The following is a 19,529-nucleotide window of genomic DNA, read 5'->3' as shown; positions in this document are numbered from 1 at the left end:
TCAACCATAAAGGCCAGAGAGTTTTCCAATGCCTCGCAAAGAAGGGCACCTATTGGTAGATGCACAGACCAGACCAGCACAGACCAGCAAAGACAAGACCAGACCAGACCAGCACAGACCAGCAAAGACAAGACCAGACCAGACCAGCACAGACCAGACCAGCACAGACCAGAAAAGACCACCACAGACCAGACCAGCACAGACCAGAAAAGACCACCACAGACCAGACAAAATCAGACCAGACCAGCACAGGCCAGACCAGACCACAACAGACCAACACAGACCACTCGTTACCTGTATAATCTTTATCTGATTGAGAGGGGGTCAAATACTTATTTCCCTCATTAAAATGCAAATCAATTTATTAAAAAAAAATTTGACATGCGTTTTTCTGGATTTTGTTGTTGTTATTCTGTCTCTCACTGTTCAAATAAACCTACCATTAAAATTATAGACTGATCATGTCTTTGTCAGTGGGAAACGAACAAAATCAGCAGGGGATCAAATACTTTTTTTCCCTCACTGTAAGTAAGCATTTCAATGTAAGGTCTACACTTGTATTCGGCGCATGTGGCGAATACAATTTGATTTGATTTGATTTGTAGATTTACAACAACAGAAAGGAATACCTGCTGATTTGGGGGTGAACTTGTCTCTGTTGGCAGCACACACCGCTAGGACCCTGTAGCCCAGGTCCAGGTCATAACTCTGCTGCGCTGCCACCCGACTCACCACCTGGACAGAGAGAGACAGATACAACTGGCATTGATATTAGACAGACACAACAGTCCATATATTATTAATTACAGTGGTTTCAGAACGTATTCACATCCCTTGACTTTTTCCATATTTTGTTGCGTTACAGCCTGAATTTAAAATGGATTAAACTGAGATTTAATCATTGTATGGGTATGCTTGTAATCGTTAAGGACTGGGGAGTTTATCAGGATAAAAAAAAAGAAACAGAATGGAGCTAAGCACAGACAAAATCCTAGTGGAAACCCTGGTTCAGTCTGCTTTCCACCAGACACTGGGAGATTAATTCACCTTTCAGCAGGACAATAACCTAAAACACAAGGCCAAATATACACTGGAGTTGCTTACCAAGAAGACAGTGAATGTTCCTGAGTGGCCGAGTTACAGTTTTGACTTAAATCTAATTGAAAATCTATGGCAAGACTTGAAAATGGCTGTCTAGCAATGATCAACGACCAATTTGACAGAATAAAGAATAATGTGCAATTATTGTACAATCTAGGTGTGCAAAGCTCTTAGCGAGTTACCTGTAATCTGTAATCGCTGCCAAAGGTGATTCTAACAAGTATTGACTCAGGGGTGTGAATACTTACACTACCGGTCAAAAGTTTTAGAACAGTTACTCATTCAAGGGTTTTTCTTAATTGTTTTATTTAAATTTCTACATAACACATATGGAATCATGTAGTAACCAAAAAAGTGTTAAACAAATCAAAATATATTAGCCACCCTTTGCCTTGATGACAGCTTTGCACACTCTTTCTCTCAACCAGCTTCATGAGGTAGTCACCTGGAATGCATTTCAATTAACATGTGTGCCTTGTTAAAAATATAATTTGTGGAATTTCTTTCCTTCTTAATGCATTTCAGCCAATCAGTTGTGTTGTGACAAGGTATGGGTGGTATACAGAAGATAGCCCTATTTGGTAAAAGACCAAGTCCATATTATGGCAAGAACAGCTCAAATAATCAAAGAGAAACGACAGTACATCATTACTTTAAGACATGAAGGTCAGTCAATCCGGAAAATTTCAAGAATTTTGGAAGTCTCTTCAAGTGCAGTCGCAAAAACCATCAAGCGCTATGATGAAACTGGCTCTCATGAGGACCGCCACAGGAAAGGAAGACCCAGAGTTACCTCTGCTGCAGAGGATAAGTTCATTAGAGTTACCATCCTCAGATATTGCAGCCCAAATAAATGCTTCACAGAGTTCAAGTAACAGACACATCTCAACATCAACTGTTCAGAGGAGACTGCGTGAATCAGGCCTTCATGGTCGAATTGCTGCAAAGAAACCACTACTAACGGACACCAATAAGAAGAAGAGACTTGCTTGGGCCAAGAAACACGAGCAATGGACATTAGACCGGTGGAAATGTGTCCTTTGGTCTGGAGTCCAAATTTGAGATTTTTGGTTCCAACCGCCGTGTCCTTGTGAGATGCAGAGTTGGTGAACGGATGATCTCCGCATGTGTGGTTCCCACCGTGAAGCACAGAGGAGGAGGTGTTATGGTGTGGGGGTGCTTTGCTGGTGACACTGTCTGTGATTTATTTAGAATTCAAGGCACACTTAACCAGCATGGCTACCACAGCATTCTGCAGCAATACGCCATCCCATCTGGTTTGGGCTTAGTGGGACTATCATTTGTTTTTCAACAGGACAATGACCAATCGATCAAGTTCTTCTAAAACTTTTGACCGTTAGATTTTAATTTTTAATTTTTATTTTACCACCTTTACTCCCCAATTTCGTCATATCCTTGTCCCATTGCTGCCACTCCCGTACGGACTCGGAAGGTCGAGAGCCGTGCGTCCTCCAAAAACATAACCCCGCCAAGCTTCTTGATACAATGTACACTTAACCCGGAAGCCAACTGCACCAATGTGTCGGAGGAAACACCGTACACCTGGCGACCATGTCAGCGTGCATGCGCCCGACCCGCCACAGGCCTGCCAAACCCGGACGACGCTGGGACAATTGTGCGTCGCCTCATGGGTCTCCCTGCGACACAGCCCGGTATCGAACCAGGATCTGTAGTAATACAGCTTGCAATACAGTGCCTTAGACCGCTACGCCACTCAGGAGGCCCTAAATTAGATATTTCTGTATTCCATTTTCAATACATTTGCTAAAATAATATAAAAAATAAAATAAACACTTTGTCATTATGGGGTATTGTGTGTAGATGGGTGGACAAAAACATATATTTAATCCTTTTTGAATCCAGGCTGTAACACAACAAAGTGTGACTCGACTTGAGACTTGCTTGTGACTTGAATAATAGTGACTAGGTCCCACCTCTGGTAAAAAACCTTTAATCAATGACAATATGATTACATTAGACATGATCACTTAGTACTGACTTTTCAATAGGACCCCACCTGGGATTTGAACTCTCAACCTCTGGATGTAATAGCCATCACTAGCCGGCTACCACCTGGTTCCTCAACTCTGCACCTTAGAGGCTGCTGCCCTACGTACATAGACATGGAATCACTGGTCACTTTAATAATGGAACACTAGTCACTTTAATAATGTTTACATATCTTGCACTACTCATCTCATATGTATATACTGTATTCTATTCTACTGTATTTAGTTTATGCCACTCCGACATTGCTCGTCCTAATATTTATATATTTCTTAATTCCATTCTTTTACTTTTAGATGTGTGTGTATTGTTGTGAATTGTTAGATACTACTGCACTGTTGGAGCTAGAAACACAAGCATTTACCTACACCCGCAATAACATCTGCTAAATATGTGTATGTGACCAATAACATTTGATTTGATTTGGTTACGCTGATATTTCTTCATTCTTAGAAGTCCAGATTCATTACCTATATATATATACCTATATTACCTATATATATATATACCTATATATACCTATATATATATATATACACTATATTACCTATATATATATATATATATATTACCTATATATATATATATATACTATATATATATATATATATATATATATATATATATATATATATATATATATATATATATATATATATATATATATATACACCTATATATACCTATATATATACACCTATATTACCTATATATATATATATATATATATATATATATATATATATATGTATATATATATATATATATATATATATATATATATATATATATATATATATATATATATATATATATATAATATTACTATATATATATATATATATATATATATATATATATATATATATATATATATATATATATATATATATACCTATATTACCTAGCATGGCTATTTCATTTATGAGTTCATCTGAATATTTTTTCTTAATTTATTTAATTTACATATTTCCAGCAATTTTCTGTATAGTCTAATGTTGGTGGCATATTATTCTGTTTTAATGTTACTCCCTATGATACATATAATCGTTTTCTTGAGTGTATTTTTATCCAAACGTGTAGGAATACGTTATATAACCAAACGTGTGAAATCAGTCATCGCCACAGAGATGATGGCATAGCAGGAAGATCCGGATGCCATGAACCAAAAGGATGTGAATAATAATTACTGTATAAATAAACACACACAATGTGACTGGTGTTTTGCGGGTACTATTTAATGAAGCTGCCAGTTGAGGACCTGTGAGGCGTCTGTTTCTCAAACTAGACACTAATGTATTTGTCCTCTTGCTCAGTTGTGTACCGGGGCCTCCCACTCCTCTTTCTATTCTGGTTAGAGCCAGTTTGCGCTGTTCTGTGAAGGGAGTAGTACACAGCGTTGTATGAGATCTTCAGTTTCTTGACAAATTCTGGCATGGAATAGCCTTCATTTCTCAGAACAAGAATAGACTGACGAGTTTCAGAAGAAAGTTCTTTGTTTCGGGCCATTTTGATTCTGTGTTCAAACCCACAATTGCTGATGTTCCAGATACTCAACTAGTCTCAAGAAGGCCAGTTGTATTGCTTCTTTAATCAGCACAACAGTTTTCAGCTGTGCTAACATAATTGCAAAAGGGTTTTCTAATGATCAATTAGCCTTTTAAAATGATAAACTTGGATTAGCAAACACAATTTGCCATTGGAACACAGGACTGATGGTTGCTGATAATGGGCCTCTGTACGCCTATGTAGATATTCCATAAAAAATCAGCCGTTTCCAGCTACAATAGCCATTTACAACATTAACAATGTCTGCACTGTATTTCTGATCAATTTGATGTTATTTTAAAGGACAAAAAAATTGCTTTTCTTTCGAAAACAAGGACATTTCTAAGTGACCCCAAACTTTTGAATGGTAGTGTACATGGGAGGACGCTTCTCCCTCTCTGTTACGGATGCCATGGTGGCCCTTAGTTTGAAGATGTAATCCGGAGACAGGGGTCTTCTCCATCTCCTTAGCTATCATACTCTAATTCCACTGATTTCACTGATTTCCCTCGGCATGTCCAGCCCACTCATTATCTCAGCCAATCATAGCTAGCGGGAAGGTTGCTGTCTTTTTCTGTGGCTAAACAAACTAGGCTCGTTATTCAGATGGCATACAAGTTTGTTATTAAGGCACATGAAAGTTCACATGTTCCAGAAGGCATTTCTGCCAAAAAACGAATTTTAATGGAAAAAATAACAAAGTTAACGTTCAAATGGCTCTCCTGTGAAGTATTGACGCCTAGTTTCCTGAAACGAGTCACAGATGACAACATCTAGTCTACTAGTGCAGCTGAACCTCACACAGATATAACTTACTGTACATAACTGACAACAACTGACAACTGACTAGTGCCACCACCATCGGCCTCTTGCTTGTACTGTAAACTGGGTGGGTACAGTAGACGACAATAGGGTACAGTAGACTACAGTAGACTACAGTAGACTAGTAGGGTAGAGTAGGGTACAGTAGACAACATTAGGGTCAGTAGGGTTCAGTAGACAACATTAGGGTACAGTAGACAAGAGTAGGGTTCAGTAGGGTTCAGTAGGGTACAGTAGGGTACAGTAGGGTAGAGTAGGGTACAGTAGACTAGAGTAGGGTAGAGTAGGGTAGAGTAGGGTACAGTAGACAACAGTAGGGTTCATTAGACTACAGTAGACTACAATAGACTACAGTTGGAAAAGTAGGGTACAGTAGACTACAGTAGGGAACAGTAGGGTACAGTAGGCAACAATAGGGTACAGTAGGGTACAGTAGGGTACAGGAGACTACAGTAGGGTACAGTAGGGTACATTAGGGTACAGTAGACTACAGTAGGGTACAGTAGGGTACAGTAGACTACAGTAGGGTACAGTAGACTACAGTAGGGTACAGTAGGGTTCAGTAGGGTACAGGAGACTACAGTAGGGTAGAGTAGGGTACAGGAGACTACAGTAGGGTACAGTAGACTACAGTAGGGTACAGTAGGGTACAGTAGGGAACAGTAGGGTACAGGAGACTACAGTAGGGATTGTAGGGTACAGGAGACTACAGTAGGGTAGAGTAGGGTACAGGAGACTACAGTAGGGTACAGTAGACTACAGTAGGGTACAGTAGGCTACAGTAGGGAACAGTAGGGTACAGGAGACTACAGTAGGGTATAGTAGGGTACAGGAGACTACAGTAGGGTACAGGAGACTACAGTAGGGTACAGGAGACTACAGTAGGGTACAGTAGACTACAGTAGGGTACAGTAGGGTACAGGAGACTACAGTAGGGTACAGTAGGGTAAAGTAGGGTCCAGTAGGGTAGAGTAGGGTACAGTAGGGTACAGTAGACTACAGTAGGGTACAGTAGGGTACAGGAGACTACAGTAGGGTACAGTAGGGTACAGGAGACTACAGTAGGGTACAGGAGACTACAGTAGGGTACAGTAGACTACAGTAGGGTACAGTAGACTACAGTAGGGTACAGTAGACTACAGTAGGGTACAGTAGACTACAGTAGGGTGCAGTAGGGTACAGTAGGGTGCAGTAGGGTACAGTAGGGTACAGTAGACTACAGTAGACTACAGTAGGGTACAGTAGACTACAGTAGGGTACAGTAGACTACAGTAGGGTACAGGAGACTACAGTAGACAACAGTAGGGTACAGGAGACTACAGTAGGGTACAGTAGACTACAGTAGGGTACAGGAGACTACAGTAGGGTACAGTAGACTAGTAGGGTACAGTAGGGTACAGTAGGGTACAGTAGACTACAGTAGGGTACAGTAGACTACATTAGGGTACAGTAGGGTACAGTAGGGTAGAGTAGGGTACAGGAGACTACAGTAGGGTACAGTAGACTACAGTAGGGTACAGTAGGGAACAGTAGGGTACAGTAGACTACAGTAGGGTAGGGTAGGGTACAGTAGACTACAGTAGACTACAGTAGGGTTCAGTAGGGTACAGTAGACTACAGTAGGGTACAGGAGACTACAGTAGGGAACAGTAGACTACAGTAGGGTACAGTAGACTACAGTAGACTACAGTAGGGTACAGGAGACTACAGTAGGGTACAGGAGACTACAGTAGGGAACAGTAGACTACAGTAGGGTACAGTAGACTACAGTAGACTACAGGAGACTACAGTAGACTACAGTAGGGTACAGTAGACTACAGTAGGGTACAGGAGACTACAGTAGGGTACAGCAGACTACAGTAGACTACAATAGACTACAGTAGGGTACAGGAGACTACAGTAGGGAACAGTAGACTACAGTAGGTAGTTATTTCTCACCCACATGAGCTGTTTGAGGCTATATCCAGGTGGCCATTTGATTAATTGTTCAGCAGTCGTATGGCTTGGGGATAGAAGCTGTTAAGAAGCCTTTTGGTCCTAGACTTGGCGTTCCGGTACCGCTTGCCGTGCGGTAGCAGAGAGAACAGTATGTGACTTGGGTGACTGGAGTCTTCGACAATTTTTAGGGCCTTCCTCTGACACCGCCTGGTATAGAGGTCCTGGATGGCAGGAAGCTTTGCCCCAGTGATGTACTGGGCTGTACACACTACCCTCTGTAGCGCCTTACGGTCGGATGCCGAGCTGTTGCCATACCCATGCCAAATCTTTTCAGTCTCCTGAGTGGGAATAGGCTTTGTCGTGCCCTCTTCACGACTTTCTTGGTGTGTTTGGACCACGATAGTTTGTTGGTGACGTGGACACGAAGGAACTTGAAACTCTCGACCCGCTCCACTACAGCCCCGTCGATGTGAATGGGGGCGTGTTCGGCCCTCCTTTTCCTGTAGTCTTGCTCATGTTGAGGGAGAGGTTGTTGTCCTGGTACCACACTGCCAGGTCTCTGACCTCCTCCCTATAGGCTGTCTCATCGTTGTCGGTGATCAGGCCTACCACCGCTGTCGTCAGCAAACTTAATGATGGTGTTGGAGTCGTGCTTGGCAATGCAGTCCTGGGTGAACAGGGAGTACAGGAGGGGACTAAGCATGCACCCCTGAGCGGCCGCCATGTTGAGGATCAGCATGGCAGATGTGTTGTTACCTACCCTTACCACCTGGGGGCGGCCCGTCAGGAAGCCCAGGATCCAGTTGCAGAGGGAGGTGTTTAGTCCCAGGGTCTTTAGCTTAGTGATGAGCTTTGTGGGCACTATGGTGTCTAACGGTGAGATGTAGTCAATGAACAGCATTCTCAAATAGTTGTTCCTTTTGTCCAGGTGGGAAAGGGGCAGTGTGGAGTGCGATTAAGATTGTGTTATCTGTGGATCTGTTGGGGCGGTATGCGATTTGGAGTGGGTCTAGGGTTTCTGGGATGATGGTGTTGATGTGAGCCATGATCAGCCTTTCAAAGCAATTCATGGCTATTGGCGTGAGTGCTACGGGGCGGTAGTCATTTAGGCAGTAGTTTACCTTCGCTTTCTTGGCCACAGGGACTATGGTGGTCTGCTTGAAACATGTAGGTATTACAGACTCGGTCAGGGAGAGGTTGAAAATGTCAGTGAAGACACATGGTCGTCTGGAACAGCTGGTGCTCTCATGCGTGCTTCGGTGTTGCTTGCCTCAAAGCGAGCATAAAATACATTTAGCCCGTCTGGTAGGCTCGTCACTGGGCAGCTCATGGCTGGGTTTCACTTTGTAGTCCGTAATAGTTTGCAAGCCCTTCCACATCCGAAGAGCTTCAGAGCCGGTGTTGTAGGATTCAATCTTAGTCCTGTACTGACGCTTTGCCTGTTTGATGGTTCGTCTGAGGGCACAGCAGGATTTCTTATAAGCGTCCGGATTAGTGTCCTGCTCTTTGAAAGCGGCAGCTCTAGCCTTTAGCGGATGTTGCCTGTAATCCATGGCTTCTGGTTGGGATATATGTACACTACCAGTCAAATGTTTGGACACACCTACTCATTCAAGGGTTTTTCTTTCTTTTTTAAATTGTTTACTTTATGGAATAATAGTGAAGACATCAAAACTATGAGATAACACATATGGAATCATGAAGTAACCCAAAAAGTGTTAAACAAATCAAAATATATGTTATATTTGAGATTCTTCAAATAGCCACCCTTTGGCCTTGATGACAGCTGTTTACGACTTCCTCCGAAGCTGCCTCCCCTCCTTGTTCGGGCAGGCTTCGGCGTTCGTCGTCACCGGCCTTCTAGCCACTGCCGCTCCATATCTCATCATTCCATTTGTCTTGTCTATTACACACACCTGGTTCATATCCCCTCATTAGTACGTGTTTAAGTGTTCCCTCTGCCCCCTTGTCCTTGTGGGTGATTGTTCATTGTGAGGATTAGTAGCTCAGTTGAGCTCATTATTTTGTATTGCCGGGGTATTTTCCCCGTGTGTTTGTTCCAGTGCGCCTGTTTTGCGCACTGGACTGGTTATAAACTTTGTATACTGTGATTTACCGTCCTGCACCTGACTCCTTCAAATCACGAATCACAACAGCTTTGCACACTCTAGGCATTCTCTCAACCAGCTTCATGAGGTAGTCACCTGGAATGCATTTCAATTAAAAGGTGTGCCTTCTTAAAAGTTAATTTGTGGAATTTCTTTCCTTCTTAATGCTTTTGAGCCAATCAGTTGTGTTGTGACAAGGTATGGGGGTATACAGAAGATAGCCCAATTTGGTAAAAGACCAAGTCCATATTATGGCAAGAACAGCTCAAATAAGCAACGAGAAATGACAGTACATCATTACTTTAAGACATGAAGGTTAGTCAATCCGGAAAATTTCAAGAACTTTGAAAGTTTCTTCAAGTACAGTCGCAAAAAAAACCCCATCAAGCATTATGATGAAACTGGCTCTCATGAGGACTGCCACAGGAAAGGAAGACCCAGAGTTACCTCTGCTGCAGAGGATAAGTTGATTAGAGTTACCTGCTTCAGAAATTGCAGCCCAAATAAATGCGTCACAGAGTTCAAGTAACAGACACATCTCAAAATCAACTGTTCAGAGGAGACTGTGTGAATCAGGCGTTCATGGTCGAATTTCTGCAAAGAAAACACTACTAAAGGACACCAATAAGAAGAAGAGACTTGCTTGGGCCAAGAAACATGAGCACTATCATTTGTTTTTCAACATGATAATGACCCAACACACCGCCAGGCTGTGTAAGGGCTATTTTATCAAGAAGGAGAGTGATGGAGTGCTGCATCAGATGACCTGGCCTCCACAATCCCCCGAACAAAACCCAATTGAGATAGTTTGGGATGAGTCGGACGGCAGAGTGAATGAAAAGCAGCCAACAAGTGCTCAGCATATGTGGGAACTCCTTCAAGACTGTTGGAAAAGCATTCCAGGTGAAGCTGGTTAAGAGAATGCCAAGAGTGTGCAAAGCTGTCATCAAGGCAGAGGGTGGCTATAAAAAAATACAATTTTTTGGTTACTACATGATTCCATATGTGTTATTTCATAGTTTTGATGTCTTCACTATTATTCTACAATGTAAGAAATAGTAAAAATAAAGAAAAACCCTTGAATGAGTAGGTGTGTCCACATTTTTGGCTGGTATTGTACGTACGGTCACTGTGGGGACAACGTTGTCGATGCACTTATTGATGATTTTTGCTTGTAAGCAGGAATCAGGAGGATAGAATTATGGTCAGATTTTCCAAATGGAGGGTGAGGGAGAGCTTTGTACGCGTCACTGTGTGTGGAGTAAAGGTGGTCTAGAGTTCTTTTCTCTCTGGTTGCATATGTGACATGCTGGTAGAAATGAGGTAAAGCGGATTTAAGTTTAAGTCCCTGGCCACTAGGAGCGCCGCTTCTGGATGAGCATTTTCTTGTTTGCTTATGGCCTTATACAGCTCGTTGAGTGCGGTCTTAGTGCCAGCATCGGTTTGTGGTGGTAAATAGACAGCTACGAATAATATAGATGAGAACTCTCTTGGTAGATAGTGGGTCTACAGCTTATCATGAGATACTCTACCTCAGCCGAGCAATACCTCGAGACTACCTTAATATTAGACATCGCGCACCAGCTGTTATTGACAAATAGACACACACCCCTCCGCCCCTCGTCTTACCGGACGTAGCTGTTCTGTCCTGCCGATGCACGGAAAACCCAGCCAACTGTATAGTATCGGTGTCGTCGTTCAGCCATGACTCTGTGAAACATAAGATATTACAGTTTTTAATGTCCCGTTGGTAGGATTGTCTCGAACGGCGCTCATCCAGTTTATTCTCCAGTGATTGCATGTTGGCCAATAGAACGGATGGTAGAGGTGGGTTACCCAATTCTAACAAGGCACCCTGATCTCCGCCCCCTGTATCTCCTTCTTTTCTTCATACAAATGACGGGGATTTGGGCCTTGTCCGGGAGCAACATTATATCCTTCGCTTCAGACTCATTAAAGAACAATTATTCGTCCAGTTCGAGGTGATTAATCGCTGTTCTGATATCCAGAAGCTCTTATCGGTCATAAGAGATGATAGGATCAACATTATGTACAAAATAAGTTACAAACAATGCGAAATAGCACAATTGGTTAGGAGCCCGTAAAAACGGCAGCCATTCACTCTGGCGCCATCCCCTCCTGCTGGGTCTGGAAAATCCTAGAGAGTTTCACTGCAGGACACAGATTGAATTGGTGGAATGGAAGAAAATACAACTGCTGCTCATTAAACTGATAATACCAAGAACCAACTGAATACTCCCTGCCTACAGCCTAGAGTAGGATATTAACAGTATCCCTAGTGTATCTAGTGCCCCTAGTGTATCTAGTGTATCTAGTGTCCCTAGTGTATCTAGTGTATCTAGTGTCCCTAGTGTATCTAGTGTCCCTAGTGTATCTAGTGTCCCTAGTGTATCTAGTGTCCCTAGTGTATCTAGTGTCCCTAGTGTATCTAGTGTCCCTAGTGTCCCTAGTGTATCTAGTGTCCCTAGTGTCCCTAGTGTCCCTAGTGTATCTAGTGTCCCTAGTGTATCTAGTGTCCCTAGTGTATCTAGTGTCCCTAGTGTATCTAGTGTCCCTAGTGTATCTAGTGTCCCTAGTGTATCTAGTGTCCCTAGTGTATCTAGTGTATCTAGTGTATCTAGTGTCCCTAGTGTATCTAGTGTCCCTAGTGTATCTAGTGTCCCTAGTGTATCTAGTGTCCCTAGTATATCTAGTGTATATAGTGTCCCTAGTGTCCCTAGTGTATCTAGTGTCCCTAGTGTATCTAGTGTCCTTAGTGTATCTAGTGTATCTAGTGTCCCTAGTGTATCTAGTGTCCTTAGTGTATCTAGTGTCCCTAGTGTATCTAGTGTATCTAGTGTACCTAGTGTCTCTAGTGTACCTAGTGTCCCTAGTGTATCTAGTGTATATAGTGTCCCTAGTGTCCCTAGTGTATCTAGTGTCCCTAGTGTATCTAGTGTATATAGTGTCCCTAGTGTCCCTAGTGTATCTAGTGTCCCTAGTGTATCTAGTGTCCTTAGTGTATCTAGTGTATCTAGTGTCCCTAGTGTATCTAGTGTCCTTAGTGTATCTAGTGTATCTAGTGTATCTAGTGTATCTAGTGTCCCTAGTGTATCTAGTGTCCCTAGTGTATCTAGTGTCCCTAGTGTATCTAGTGTCCCTAGTGTATCTAGTGTATCTAGTGTCCCTAGTGTATCTAGTGTCCCTAGTGTATCTAGTGTTCTTAGTGTATCTAGTGTATCTAGTGTTCTTAGTGTATCTAGTGTATCTAGTGTCCCTAGTGTATCTAGTGTCCCTAGTGTCCCTAATGTATCTAGTGTATATAGTGTCCCTAGTGTAGCTAGTGTCCCTAGTGTATCTAGTGTATCTAGTGTCCCTAGTGTATCTAGTGTCCCTAGTGTCCCTAATGTATCTAGTGTATATAGTGTCCCTAGTGTACCTAGCGTCCCTAGTGTATCTAGTGTATCTAGTGTCCCTAGTGTATCTAGTGTCCCTAGTGTATCTAGTGTATCTAGTGTCCCTAGTGTATCTAGTGTCCCTAGTGTATCTAGTGTCCCTAGTGTATCTAGTGTCCCTAGTGTATCTAGTGTCCCTAGTGTATCTAGTGTCCCTAATGTATCTAGTGTCCTTAGTGTATATAGTGTATCTAGTGTATCTAGTGTCCCTAGTGTAGCTAGTGTCCCTAGTGTATCTAGTGTCCCTAATGTATCTAGTGTCCTTAGTGTATATAGTGTATCTAGTGTATCTAGTGTCCCTAGTGTAGCTAGTGTCCCTAGTGTATCTAGTGTGCCTAATGTATCTAGTGTCCCTAGTGTATCTAGTGTTCTTAGTGTATCTAGTGTATCTAGTGTATCTAGTGTCCCTAGTGTATCTAGTGTATCTAGTGTATCTAGTGTCCCTAGTGTATCTAGTGTATCTAGTGTCCCTAGTGTATCTACTGTCCCTAGTGTATCTAGTGTATCTAGTGTCCCTAGTGTATCTAGTGTCCTAGTGTATCTAGTGTATCTAGCGTCCCTAGTGTATCTAGTGTCCCTAGTGTTTCTAGTGTCCCTAGTGTTTCTAGTGTCCCTAGTGTACCTAGTGTCCCTAGCCTGGGTACCAGTCTGTTTACCTATCATTCCACTCCATGTCATGTGCCAAATGACACAGAGTACAATGAGTGGAATGTTAGCAGAAACAGACTGGATTTCAGGCTAAAGATGTCCTATTGGAGACCAAAAAACACCCACTTCACCGTTTCAAACTAGTCAAAACATTCCCAAATGGTTCCATTACACATGTCGGGACACTAGATACACTAGGAAGACTAGGAAGACTAGATACACTAGGAAGACTAGGGACACTAGATACACTAGGAAGACTAGGGACACTAGGAAGACTAGATAAACTAGGAAGACTAGATACACTAGGAAGACTAGGAAGACTAGATACACTAGGAAGACTAGGGACACTAGGAAGACTAGGGACACTAGATACACTAGGAAGACTAGGGACACTAGGAAGACTAGGGACACTAGATACACTAGGAAGACTAGGGCCACTAGGAAGACTAGGGACACTAGATACACTAGGAAGACTAGGGACACTAGGAAGACTAGATAAACTAGGAAGACTAGATACACTAGGAAGACTAGGAAGACTAGATACACTAGGAAGACTAGGGACACTAGGAAGACTAGGGACACTAGATACACTAGGAAGACTAGATACACTAGGAAGACTAGGGACACTAGATACACTAGGAATACTAGGGACACTAGGAAGACTAGGGACACTAGATACACTAGGAAGACTAGATACACTAGGAAGACTAGGGACACTAGATACACTAGGAAGACTAGGGCCACTAGGAAGACTAGGGACACTAGATACACTAGGAAGACTAGGGACACTAGGAAGACTAGGGACACTAGATACACTAGGAAGACTAGGAAGACTAGATACACTAGGAAGACTAGGGACACTAGATACACTAGCAAGACTAGATACACTAGGAAGACTAGGGACACTAGATACACTAGGAAGACTAGGGACACTAGGAAGACTAGATAAACTAGGAAGACTAGATACACTAGGAAGACTAGGAAGACTAGATACACTAGGAAGACTAGGGACACTAGGAAGACTAGGGACACTAGATACACTAGGAAGACTAGGGACACTAGGAAGACTAGGGACACTAGATACACTAGGAAGACTAGGGCCACTAGGAAGACTAGATAAACTAGGAAGACTAGATACACTAGGAAGACTAGGAAGACTAGATACACTAGGAAGACTAGGGACACTAGGAAGACTAGGGACACTAGATACACTAGGAAGACTAGATACACTAGGAAGACTAGGGACACTAGATACACTAGGAAGACTAGGGACACTAGGAAGACTAGGGACACTAGATACACTAGGAAGACTAGATACACTAGGAAGACTAGGGACACTAGATACACTAGGAAGACTAGGGACACTAGGAAGACTAGGGACACTAGATACACTAGGAAGACTAGGGACACTAGGAAGACTAGGGACACTAGATACACTAGGAAGACTAGATACACTAGGAAGACTAGGGACACTAGATACACTAGGAAGACTAGGGACACTAGATACACTAGGAAGACTAGTTACACTAGGAAGACTAGGGCCACTAGGAAGACTAGGGACACTAGATACACTAGGAAGACTAGGGACACTAGGAAGACTAGATACACTAGGAAGACTAGGGACACTAGGTTTCAACTTTTATTTTGACTACGTTTTTAGCCATTCTTCCTATTTGTTGGTACAGATATAAGAGGATACGAATCAATCAATCAAATGGGCAAATGTAGTATAATGTAGTATAATGTAGTATAATGTAGTACAATGTAGTATTCTACAAGGGAATGAAAAGCTTTAGAGGTGTATTACTTTAAGAGCATTAGTTGGTCTCATTCTCTGTACCCATTCTATTCTCAACTCAATATGCTGCTGTTTACATTTCTAGACTATTTATTCAACTGAGCGACCAATACACTATCCACTTCATATTTGTAAAACACAGTCATACTTGAATAGCACATTTATAATTTATATTGCATTTCCTATTGTGTAAATATATGTTTTATTCCTATGTATTGTCGTGACGTGACTTTCATTATTGTGATGACTATTATTTATCGAATAATTACCTACTGTGTTGAATTGTTACTAGATTAAATTAATCATGTAACAATTAACTCATTAGGAATTTGGAGCACCACGGGAAAAGTTGTTTAACGAGTTACCGTTTCCCGAATTAACTCTAAAGATATCTAGATATCTCCTATAATTTAAAAGTCATTTATTAATAATTTACCTCATATCAGTCTCATTCTGAAAGTCGTTTGACTCTTTAAGTCTGCACGAACCCGGGTCTTACTGATCATTCCGTACCACACAAATTGATTTAATTATTTATTTACTAACTAATTAAAAATGATAACACAAGATACAAACACATACACGGTATAGGTAGGGATTAGAAACTTAATACAATGAAAACGGGTCCCTAGCGGACTAAGACAATATGACACTTGTTACAAAAGATGGTGAGTTAAAGAGAGAGAGAAAAAGAGAGAGAGAGAGAGAAACACTTGGATACACACGGACCTAAGCTCATAGTAATCCTAATACTTTGCCAGAACTGCCGCCCGTTTGGTAAGAAGTAATGCATTCATGTATTTACGTGTTTGTCTTTGTCGTCTCTGTTGGACCCAGGCCTTCGTGGGAAAGGTCGATTGGGCCTTCTCTTTTTGGATGGCCTTTTAGATGTAAGGCTCAGATGTAAGGCTCAGATGTAAGGCTCAGATTGTCCTTCTTCTTAGTCGTCTGTTTACTTTCACTCGTTCTGGAAGTGGTCTTCTGAGGACGGCTAATCAGCCGTGTCGATGATCCCCTGTGGGGTGATGAGAGCAGTGTAGTAGACGATGGTTTGAAGAGAGTAACAGGACGGTCCCACTTAAATTCACCTTCTTAGATACAGTCCTTAGAACAGCTACTCAGCCGTAACATTGATTGTTAGTGGAGGAAACTTTGTCGTCTTCACCTCGTGTTGATTTTCAGGGTCGGGAACCAATATGGACAAAAGCTGCAGCTTGAGGTCCGTCTAGTCTGATCTGATAATTCTTATCTCAGTCTTTTATGTACTCTGGTAAAGAGGGGCGTTTCCGTCATACTGACACACTTTCTGAGCTCTCTCGGGCGTGGCTAGTTACGAGGCAAAAGTATTATCATCACTATGATGTTGTTAGAAAGCTAAAATCACATTCCTATCTTCATGAAAACATTGTCTTCCTCCTTGATATTTTCTATTCATCATAGAGGAAGTAATCCTGATATCCACAGTGTAAAAGCTCTTCAAGTCACAATGTTTTCATTATAACACCTTTATACCATTTTTTATGAGATCACAAAATATACATTAATTTTCCGTATTCCATTTCTCATCATTCCCAACGTTTGGATGTTGAAATATATTGTCCCAATGTTCATTGTTGGATGTTGAAGTTTTTGGGCGGCAAAAAGTATCTGAAACAAAGGACATTCCTTTCACCGTACTATAATGCCAGAGATAGATTCTCCTCCTCTCTAATCTGAAATTAGCCCACCCAACTACCTCATCACCCATATTGTTATTTATTTTGCTCATTTGCACCCCAGTATCTCTATTTGCACATCATCTCTTGCACATCTATCATTCCAGTGTTAATACTAATTGTAATTATTTTGCACTATAGCCTATTTATTGCCTTACCTCCATAACTTGCTACATTTGCACACACTGTATATATATTTTCTGTTGTATCTTTGACTTTATGTTTTGTTTTACCCCATATGTAACTCTGTGTTGTTTTTATCGCACTGCTTTGCTTTATCTTGGCCAGGTCGCAGTTGTAAATGAGAACTTGTTCTCAACTGGCTTACCTGGTTAAATAAAGGTGAAAAAAAATAATAAAAAATAAATAAATAATCTATGGCAGTATTAAGGTGTCAAGACCGACACAGCCCCCCCTGTGGGTAGGAGGATCTGGTTGTTGTCGGCCATTGTCTTGGATGATATGAGGCCTTTGATCTTCACCCAGGGAGAGTCATTACAGTATACTACTTTATTTTACAGATTTTTACTGATTATTGATATTGATTTCTGTATTGCACTGTTGAAAGAGCTTCCAGTTCACTGCACCGTTTATACTTTCTGTAATCTGTGATGAATAAACCCTCTCACAGAACCCTCTCACAGAACCCTCTCACAGAACCCTCCCACAGATACCCTCTCACAGAATCCCTCTCACAGATACCCTCTCACAGATACCCTCTCACAGATACCCTCTCACAGATACCCTCTCACAGATACCCTCTCACAGAACCCTCTCACAGAACCCCTCTCACAGAATTCTCAAAGTGGGACACTATTTATATACACTAAACATTGGGGTATAAAATACATGTTTTCAAAAACATTGAATGCATGTGTTGTGTAATGCACACTGACCAAAGGTCACTGAATTTGAATGAGTTCTGAGCCTGAAATGTGCCTGTTATTTCCCACTGATTCTCTATGACCTTGGGCAAGATCAGATCAGGGATGCGTCCCAAATGGCACCCTATTACTACCTATACTACTTTTGATCAGAGCTCTATGTGTCCTGGTCAAATGTAGTGCACTATAAAGGGAATAGGGTGCAATTTGCATCCTATTGGTTTCCTTCCTTCCTTCTCACTCTGTCTTTTTCCTATGGAGTTACAGTGAGCGCTAATGCTGCAGTTGATTCAACAACGCTCACCCTGTCCTCAGCCTCACCCTGTCCTCAGGTTCACCCTGTCCTCAGGTTCACCCTGTCCTCAGGTTCACCCTGTCCTCAGGTTCACCCTGTCCTCAGCCTCGCCCTGTCCTCAGGTTCACCCTGTCCTCAGGTTCACCCTGTCCTCAGCCTCACCCTGTCCTCAGCCTCACCCTGTCTTCAGCCTCACCCTGTCCTCAGCCTCACCCTGTCCTCTGCCTCACCCTGTCCTCAGCCTCACCCTGTCTTCAGCCTCACCCTGTCCTCAGCCTCACCCTGTCCTCAGGTTCACCCTGTCCTCAGGTTCACCCTGTCCTCAGCCTCACCCTGTCCTCAGGTTCACCCTGTCCTCAGCCTCACCCTGTTCTCAGGTTCACCCTGTCCTCAGCCTCACCCTGTCCTCAGGCTCACCCTGTCCTCAGCCTCACCCTGTCCTCAGGTTCACCCTGTCCTCAGGTTCACCCTGTCCTCAGGTTCGCCCTGTCCTCAGGTTCGCCCTGTCCTCAGGTTCGCCCTGTCCTCAGCCTCACCCGGTCCTCAGCCTCACCCTGTCCTCAGGTTCGCCCTGTCCTCAGGTTCGCCCTGTCCTCAGGTTCACCCTGTCCTCAGGTTCACCCTGTCCTCAGGTTCACCCTGTCCTCAGCCTCACCCGGTCCTCAGCCTCACCCTGTCCTCAGGTTCACCCTGTCCTCAGCCTCACCCTGTCCTCAGCCTCACCCTGTCCTCAGCCTCACCCTGTCCTCAGGTTCACCCTGTCCTCAGCCTCACCCGGTCCTCAGCCTCACCCTGTCCTCAGGTTCACCCTGTCCTCAGGTTCGCCCTGTCCTCAGGTTCACCCTGTCCTCAGGTTCACCCTGTCCTCAGGTTCACCCTGTCCTCAGCCTCACCCGGTCCTCAGCCTCACCCTGTCCTCAGGTTCACCCTGTCCTCAGCCTCACCCGGTCCTCAGCCTCACCCTGTCCTCAGGTTCACCCTGTCCTCAGCCTCACCCTGTCCTCAGGTTCACCCTGTCCTCAGCCTCACCCGGTCCTCAGCCTCACCCGGTCCTCAGCCTCACCCTGTCCTCAGGTTCACCCTGTCCTCAGGTTCGCCCTGTCCTCAGCCTCACCCTGTCCTCAGGTTCACCCTGTCCTCAGCCTCACCCTGTCCTCAGGTTCGCCCTGTCCTCAGCCTCGCCCTGTCC

At 43.1% G+C, this 19,529-nt stretch overlaps 1 protein-coding gene across 1 annotated transcript in view; it reads right to left on the bottom strand.

The window, feature by feature from the left end:
* Window positions 1–629: 629 nt before the first annotated feature.
* The window catches only part of LOC123486458 (zinc finger MIZ domain-containing protein 1-like), a gene marked incomplete at its 3' end in the record, with an annotated part of 49,774 nt that continues 30,874 nt past the window's right edge, over window positions 630–19,529 (bottom strand). The window contains exon 4 of the mRNA XM_045217780.1: window positions 630–735. Coding sequence (XP_045073715.1) covers window positions 630–735 — 106 coding nt within the window. The remainder of the gene's footprint in view (window positions 736–19,529) is intronic.

This window comes from Coregonus clupeaformis, unplaced genomic scaffold (assembly GCF_020615455.1).
Source record: "Coregonus clupeaformis isolate EN_2021a unplaced genomic scaffold, ASM2061545v1 scaf1224, whole genome shotgun sequence".
Classification (NCBI taxonomy): Eukaryota; Metazoa; Chordata; class Actinopteri; order Salmoniformes; family Salmonidae; genus Coregonus; species Coregonus clupeaformis.
This window is presented reverse-complemented; position numbering and strand designations above follow the sequence as displayed.